The 7,692-nt window shown below is 37.8% G+C and overlaps 2 protein-coding genes across 2 annotated transcripts; one reads left to right on the top strand and one right to left on the bottom strand.

Annotated features, from left to right (window-relative positions):
* Positions 1–476: 476 nt before the first annotated feature.
* Positions 477–2,002, bottom strand: LOC148907681 (uncharacterized). The gene is made up of 2 exons (XM_089035695.1): positions 1,854–2,002; positions 477–1,708 (listed from the first exon to the last, which is right to left on the bottom strand). Exons 1-2 carry the CDS (start codon positions 1,972–1,974, stop codon positions 477–479), a joined length of 1,353 nt encoding a protein of 450 aa, XP_088891821.1. The 5' UTR covers positions 1,975–2,002.
* A 3,931-nt stretch (positions 2,003–5,933) lies between these two features.
* LOC148907680 (uncharacterized) lies at positions 5,934–7,228 on the top strand. Its single transcript, XM_089035694.1, has 2 exons — positions 5,934–6,914; positions 7,016–7,228. Exons 1-2 carry the CDS (start codon positions 5,949–5,951, stop codon positions 7,226–7,228), a joined length of 1,179 nt encoding a protein of 392 aa, XP_088891820.1. The 5' UTR covers positions 5,934–5,948.
* Positions 7,229–7,692: the final 464 nt, after the last annotated feature.

Below are 7,692 nucleotides of genomic sequence, written 5' to 3'. Positions count from 1 at the left end.
GGAAAGGTTTGGATTGGTCAACCCTCTTATACTGAAAACATTCTCAAGAAATTTGGTATGGAAAATTGCAAACCTGTTGCTACCCCAGTAGATCCCAACTCAAAACTCACTCAAGCTGGTTCTGAGGATGTTCCTCATAACCAGTCTGAGTATCAGTCAGTAGTCGGCAGTTTGAATTAATTCAACTTTTTATCTTTTCATGAAAAAGATTTCAATTGATATGAATTAATTTGAAATAAATTAATTGAATAAAATATATTGTAATAGTTGTTTTATGGCAATACTTATTAATAATATTTTTTACGTATTGCATAAATTATCCTTTTTTCAGTGTTATTTGTATTTACCTAAGAAATAACACAGATGATTGCATTATGTTATATAGTAAGTAAAATAAAAGGTATCAACTCTGTCTTTGCTCTCTTGAAAAAATTTTCTGTCAAATAGAATTCTCTCATGAAAATAAAGATCACTACTTACGAAGCAAAAAAGTCACACCATTGTAAACAAGTAATAGCTAGCTGACATCGTATTTGGTAAAAAAACTCATGTTTTCGTTTAAGAGCAAAGTGATTGGTGTCCTTGTCAAAAGTTAAATAATTCACATCATGTAAGCTTTCAACATCTTTACATACAACTTTAATTTCAAGCAAACCAAAAGGACTCATAGCATTTTCAGTGGCTAGTTCCATGTCAAAGACCTTGCGATCAGGAGAACACCCTAACCATGGGCAAACAGGATGAATAACAAGACCACATGCATATAAGTTAACAGAACTGTTTTTTACTTTGGTTGCATAGTTATAGGCTGCATATGGTTCCATCTCCATTCCCTTCTTCATTGCTGCTGTTTGGACATGACGGGTTGGGTCTAGTTGCTTGCATAAAGACTTGAAGTTAGCTTGTCTTTTAGCTACTATGCCAAATTTACTGGCTGTTATTCTTTTCTTCCTTAAAGTGTACCAAAGTTGACACTCACTTTGGTCTCTAGTTCTTTCTTCTAAATGAAAGGACATTTCCTCATCAACTCTTAAGGAGGTTAGTGTAGCTGATTGCTCAGCATTTAAACAGGAACTGAAATTATTGGTAAAAGAGGTGTTGCTGGTCAATGGTAAGGAAGGAAAATCAGTATTAGCATAATCATTAATTATATAGGAGGAAGTAAGCTTCTGTTGATAAGATAAAATGCAACCTTTAGGAACTTTGCCAAATCTTGTAGAAATTGCAGGGAGGTTTGTATCAGACATGTCAGGTAAAAGGGTACATATGAGAGGTACTGGCTCTAGAGCTTTCAGGTTTTCTTTGTAAGTAGAGTCTAGCAGCAGGTATTGGGAGGCAGGGGAGTACAAAGAGCTCTTTATAGATTTAGTATAGTCCGCTCCTTCTCTAGTTTTCTTGACAACCACTTGATCAACACATTCTGGCGTGATCTTTTTTCCCCTAGGAATATTCCACCTTTGTGCTGACATAGTGCAGGTAAGTTCATCGGGCAATGCTGTTAGACCCAGCTGCTTGCAGTGTGCAATCAATAGTAAAAGTGCCAGGGTATGTTGACAGGCTCCTCCTGCACCAGCCACGCACGAACATTTCCCATATAAATTCTTGTTTTCCAGTAGGCACACAATAAATACTGAATGTGGTTTCTCTGATTTTTTCATCGAGCGAAAACATTTACTCTCTATCGTTGCCTCTTCTTGACTATAGCGAACTAAGAGAAAAAGTCAAATTTTAACAGAGTCCATTGAATATACAAGCACGACAAAGTACAGCCAGAGATAACAACTAGTACAACAGCACAAGCATTGACCGTTTTTAAAGCTTTTTCGTACATTTTAATTCCCCAAAGAACTCACCTTTATAATCATGGAGATATCCTGTTTCGGCAAAAAATTTGTAGGCTTTTTTCAGACTCGTTGAACCTCCGCCAGTCTTTTTGGCAAATAACTCTACGTCGCCAAACGACAGTTCAGGCATCCTGGTAAGGTCAAGCGACCCTTTTTTCGCCGGCTTCGCTAAAGAATTAGATCAATAACGATGAAATCGTCCTTAGAATGGAAATATTTACTAACATTTCATGAGTCTGTGTATTGTTTTTAAAGTTTTCTAGGGGAAAACTCTTTAAAAGGAAGTCCAAGGTCAAAGACCACGAAAAAAAGTTGCGATAACAAACAGGAAGCGGCTTTGGATTTGGTGAAAAAATTAGCGTAAGAATTTTTCTTTCGGACCAATCGAAAAGCAAAATATGCTTGAAGACTCCATGGGTACCAATATTTGGTAGAAAAAAGCTAAAAAGTTACGTCTAAGTGGTTGTACTAACCTGTTTTTGTCGCCTTCCGGTGCGACGGCGGCCATCTTGATGTTTGTTTACATAGCGCGCGTTTGCCATCCAAGAAGTCACGTGATTTCTTAGTGCAAGTCGCCTATTACGATTGATACTATATTATCAAAAATTTTGGTGACGTCACTGATGTTAGGCCTTTGAAGAGTGAAGCAAGATGGCGTCGTTCAGAACAGTTTCTTGTGTCCATGCATATGTTTTAGAAAATCAATCAATCGTCAACATAATGTTTAACCTGTTTAACCTTCGTTGTGTTTCTGGGTTTCAGTTCAAACATTCTCAAGACCTACAGGAAGATTGGACACGACCCTAATATGGGCTGCCTATACCAATTCGCGAAGCTAAGGCTATTACTGACCAGCTGCTACCACCGTTAGATATCCAAACTTCTTGCAACTATATGCCTGGTATTTCTTAATTTTAGAATATAACAATGTGAGAAATATCAACAACTGAAACAAAGCGAGCTGATGTGTTTCTTTTCAGGTCGAATTGTCGTATTTGATTGTAGGCTCGTGAAGACATCGATCAGGTATTGTATCATTGCTTCATTGCTATTCAAAATTACTGATAACATTTCGAATATTTTGTTAGATGCTTAGTCGTTTCTCCGTTGCACTAAGGATGCAACAACAATTTCTTCATTGAGGCAAGTGATCGGTACCTCCAATACTCCTCAACCATCCACAGTCTACATGGAAAATGACTATGACATCAAAGAATGGTTGACGCCTTACCCAAAAAAATTGAAGTACCAAAGTCGTCCACATGCATTCAGATTCAAGAAAGCTGATGCCGCAATGTGGTAATGCATTACCAGCTGGCTAATCCTAACCAATCTTAGCAAGTAAAAAATAAGACTGACCGATGCTATTTGGTCCTGAAAAAGAATCCCCCTGGACCGTAAGTTCTCAGACCAAACCATGAAAATTGTAAATGTCATGAGTGGGCACATTGACCTCTCGATTGACCCACGCAGACATGCAGTGGCGGCAGGAGTCCTCATGCAAGAGCAGAGAAAAAGATCAATATGGGAAAATCAGCGTCATGCAAGTTCCCCCATGTCATCACTTGCTCACCGCGATGCTGAATCAACGCCAGAGGACGAGGAAAATGCTGAGAGTAAAGACATACAAAGAGCTGAGCAGAATATAGTAAAAATGGTCAACAGGACCACTGATCACAAGCCGGGAAGTAACTGCAGATCAATTTCAATATTGCTCCGAAGTACAGGCACAGTTCATATATGTACTCCCGTTTTCCGAATGAATTTCAGATTAAAGAAGTTAATCCAGCCAAAAAAAAACAACAACCAATCAGCTAGGGGGGAAAAGCAGTAACAGAGTAAAAAACAAGGAAGGACACAAAGAAAAAAGGAAGAAATGCTTCCGCCTGCAAATAGTCATTAGATAGACAGCTCTGGCCTCTATTCAAGACGTTCCTGCCCTCCAACAACAACACAACATCATCAACGCAAGGCTAAAAGCAGTGAGCTCTAAGAAAAATTCCAGAGATATCTAAACTACCACAGACCATTCCAATCCTTCTACATTTAAAAACTACAACTTCTCTGATAAAGTTAAAAAGACAGTAAAAATGTAAACGGATCAAAGAAGCTACCGGAATGGATTCTGGAATCGTGAAGCAAGAATAACTGGCGTTTGTAAAAGATGACATTCGAGCAAAATGTCAGTAATTTATTTACTTAACCATAGTCTTTCAACAGTGGCACTGAATAAATAGCTAGCCTGCGTGAAGATCTAATTAGAATACCAATGGCAAGATAAAAAGTAATACGAGGAAATTCTGCACCGTTGACCCGTGAAAGTCCTAATCAATATTAGTTTAGTGAAGACGCCCTAATCGTTGTGGCCACTTTAAGATTTCAAAGCCGACTCGGCTACCATTCTGTAGTCTCCATAGCCTGGCATAAATTTAGAATACTTGCTTTTTCTATGTAGATTGGAATTTGTCATTTGCTGCTAATTTCATAGCAAAGACACGAGAAACCTGCGGGACCAAGGTAAAATCGCGTACATTTATTCATTAAGCACAAAACAGTGTGTTGATGTTTGATTTTACGAAGTGTATTTTGCAACCATTAGAATGGCTCGTTCGGGTTATATAGCTTCTTGTCGTCAAGGAACAAGGAAAGTAAAGAATATTATATACTCCTAGCCTTTTATCGTTGTAAACTTCTTTATATATGATTATTCTTCATATATATTATCTAACTGAAAACGATATCTTGATTACAAGCTTCTCATGCTTCTTGCTAGCCTGCGCCATTTCATGCGCAATTCAACAATGTTTATGCTGTGACTTAGCGGACCTAGATAATCAGATACAATTAGTATTTGCCACCAACTTGAAGGGACCAGGATATTTGATGGGATACTATTAGGCGATAGTGGCTATGCCTGTACAGCTTTCCTAATGACACCATATCTTAATCCTTTTATTCAATTTTATTTCAATCTTATTCTATCATATATACACTCCTTTCTACCACTTCTTTCTCTTTTACTCCGACGAAGGACTAGCGTCCTGAAACGTCAGTAAGTTTTTTCATCTTTTCACGGTGTATAATTTACCTTTTCATCATTACTGTTTCATTAGAAACACCGACGCAGCTCACACTAGTTTTTAGCTAGTTATATCTGTTCATTTAGTAATTGACTCGCCCAATACCTTGTGAAAAAGATATTTTGGTCATGTGAAGGGAAGTCCATCAACTCACTAAATGAATAAACAAATACTTGGAGACAGTAGGATTGCTTCCTCCCTTTTTCCAAAAATGTTACGGGACAGATGAGCAACCAAATGTTTATTCCCCAAGGCTTGCATTTATGCCTTTTAAAGTACCTGTGTCCCCACTCAAGGGCAGAAACAGAATGCTAAAAGAGAAGGCACTATCTGCTGCCCAGTCAGAAGCAACAAAAGGTGTTGTTGTGATAATCCGCTTAGGATTGATGTACTTGGGCCACAAGGACTACATGTACAGCGACCTTGCAGAATGGGTTCTCAAAGCCATACACCTTTGTCATAATGGCAGATAATGCCATATAAAATGATCGGAGACTGGTGACTAGTCACACGAAAGCGAGGCGAGAAATGCCTAGCTTCATAACTATCATGGCGTCTAGCACAAGTAATACTACAAACTTTACTGATATTTTAACCGAAAACGATATTCCTGGGGCTTCCCTCGAGGGAAGAAATATAACTGAATTAAAGATTGCCGATCTGAGATTTTGGTTGAAGTGTCGAGGAGATCCAGCAAAAGGTTTAAAAACAAAAGCGGAGCTTGTTAAGAGGTACGTAGCAGCTTGAAAGTTTTGACAAACATGCAAGTTTCGTAAATGATGCGTGGCCAAATTCTAAAAAAATACTTAAATTTATCTATGTTCAGGGTCGAGGAATATATCAAGAACGGTAAAAAAAGGACATTGTCGATCCTGATCCCAATAGATTATATTTAAGACGGAAACAACACCGCTTAAAGCATGTTGTGAACGAAGACGAAGCTGAAAGACGCGTTCTTGTGAAATTCCCTGAAAATAATTGGGAAACTTGTCTCCAAAAAATGCCAATGTTCACCGGAGCAGAGATGAACAACCACGTTACCAGGTCAGGCAAGAACATCGCAAACAAAAAATGTAACAGTGTTCCCACTAGCTTCAGAAAAGCGAAAACTTTCTTGGAGGACGAATACCTTCATAGCATCGAAAAAAATGATGATCAGCGATGTTTTTATGTGAAATCTAAATGCTGTCACAGTTTTAGAAAGAATGATCCTCCACATGACCTAAAAGTGGCGCTCTGTATCATTACTGGTGATGTCTTAAAGGCCTTGTGTTCGTGTGTAGCTGGTACAGTAGGATACTGCAACCACATACTCGCTCTGATGTTAAAATTATGCAAATGTGTTGTGCATGATTGCAAATCCACTCGAGATTTGTGCCATGAAAGTGACCAAACTCCCACACTGGCATGCACATCAGAGCTTCGAAAGTGGCATAAAAAAGGTGGAGGATCCAATATAGTACCAGAACCGATTATGAATGTCCAAGTTAAGAAGACGAAAGTGGAAGACAGGGAAACTAACAGCAAAAGAGGAGGAATAAAATCACTACTATTTGAAGCAAGGGTAAATCCCATTCCCAATCAAGACAAAGAAAACAAACTGAAAATGAGGTTAAAAGAACTACTTCCAGACATGGGCTTTTCTCAAATGGCTGGTGACAGACAGAACAATAATTTAGTGGACACGAAAAATGGGAAATGCCTTGCTGGTTCCATTCTTTCTTACCAGTTGTCATTTACAGAATCTAACTTCTCAGCACATGTAGACATAAGCGCCATACCCCATGTTATCTCCGATACACAGCAGCAAAATATTGATAGCTATCCCCGGTTTCCATTGGTAAAAGAGCACCCTATGAATGCCCCAGATTTAAATGACACTGAACAATCACTTCTTGACTTTCTTTTTGTGGATGAAGATGAGATATCTCATATTGAACAAATTACAAAAAACCAGGCAGAATGTGATGAATGGAAAAGACAAAGAAAAGTGTGACACCTTTAGATGCCTGTTCGGATCCGAAATTTTTCATGGAGAAAAATGGTGAGAAAATTTGCAAACTTAAAACAAATCATGCGTACTATGCACAGGTACAAGGGCAGATGGGAATAACTGGAGCCCAATGGTGTGACTTTATTGTCTACACGAAGAAGGGTATTTACATTCAGAGAGTGCCTTTTGATGTAGGATTCTGGGAAAAACTTAGAGATGAACTGACTGCATACTATTTTCAACATTTCATCAAGTATGCAGCTGAAGATTTTAACTCCAGGACAACTATTGAAGCTGACAAACAAGACTAGTTATGTGGGTTTTATAGTATATGATGTCTTTTTATTATTAAATTCCAACATTCTTATAAATGTCTTTACTAATAAATAGTTCAAAATAGTTTTTTTAATGTAAATATAAACTTGAACAAGATTATAGATATCTAATAGACAGCCTTGCAGCCCATCAGAATGCAGCTGAATTTGGGAGGGCAAAACAATAGGTTCCAATTCGCAGGAGATTGAAACCCTTTTGTTTTGCCCTCCAAATTGATCAACAAATAAATAATTTTCACTTTAAGTATTTACTAGGATCATAGAAAGTATGCATTGTGGTGACATAATTCATGATCATAATTCAGATTTGTAACTAAACTATATGATGATAATCTTAAAATTTTAATTGGATTGATTGAATAGAGTAATGGTACTGAACTCACTGTGAAACAAAATCTAATACTCAATGTAGAGCTGTATAAGACAAATGACAGATGTGT

Source organism: Actinia tenebrosa, unplaced genomic scaffold (assembly GCF_029948245.1).
Source record: "Actinia tenebrosa isolate PJP-AT-01 unplaced genomic scaffold, QUT_ActTen_1.0 PGA_scaffold3__52_contigs__length_22856419, whole genome shotgun sequence".
Lineage (NCBI taxonomy): Eukaryota > Metazoa > Cnidaria > Anthozoa > Actiniaria > Actiniidae > Actinia > Actinia tenebrosa.
Note: the sequence above shows the minus strand (reverse complement) of the source record. Positions and strands in the feature narration are given on the sequence as shown.

Excerpts from the sequence above, each read along its gene's own strand:
- LOC148907681 (XM_089035695.1), bottom strand. The coding sequence starts at position 1,974 with ATGCCTGAACTGTCGTTTGGCGACGTAGAGTTATTTGCCAAAAAGACT. Across the intron at positions 1,709-1,853 it reads ATATCTCCATGATTATAAAG|TTCGCTATAGTCAAGAAGAG; the intron begins GTGAGTTCTTTG and ends TTTTTCTCTTAG.
- LOC148907680 (XM_089035694.1), top strand. The coding sequence starts at position 5,949 with ATGAACAACCACGTTACCAGGTCAGGCAAGAACATCGCAAACAAAAAA. Across the intron at positions 6,915-7,015 it reads AATGGAAAAGACAAAGAAAA|GTACAAGGGCAGATGGGAAT; the intron begins GTGTGACACCTT and ends TACTATGCACAG.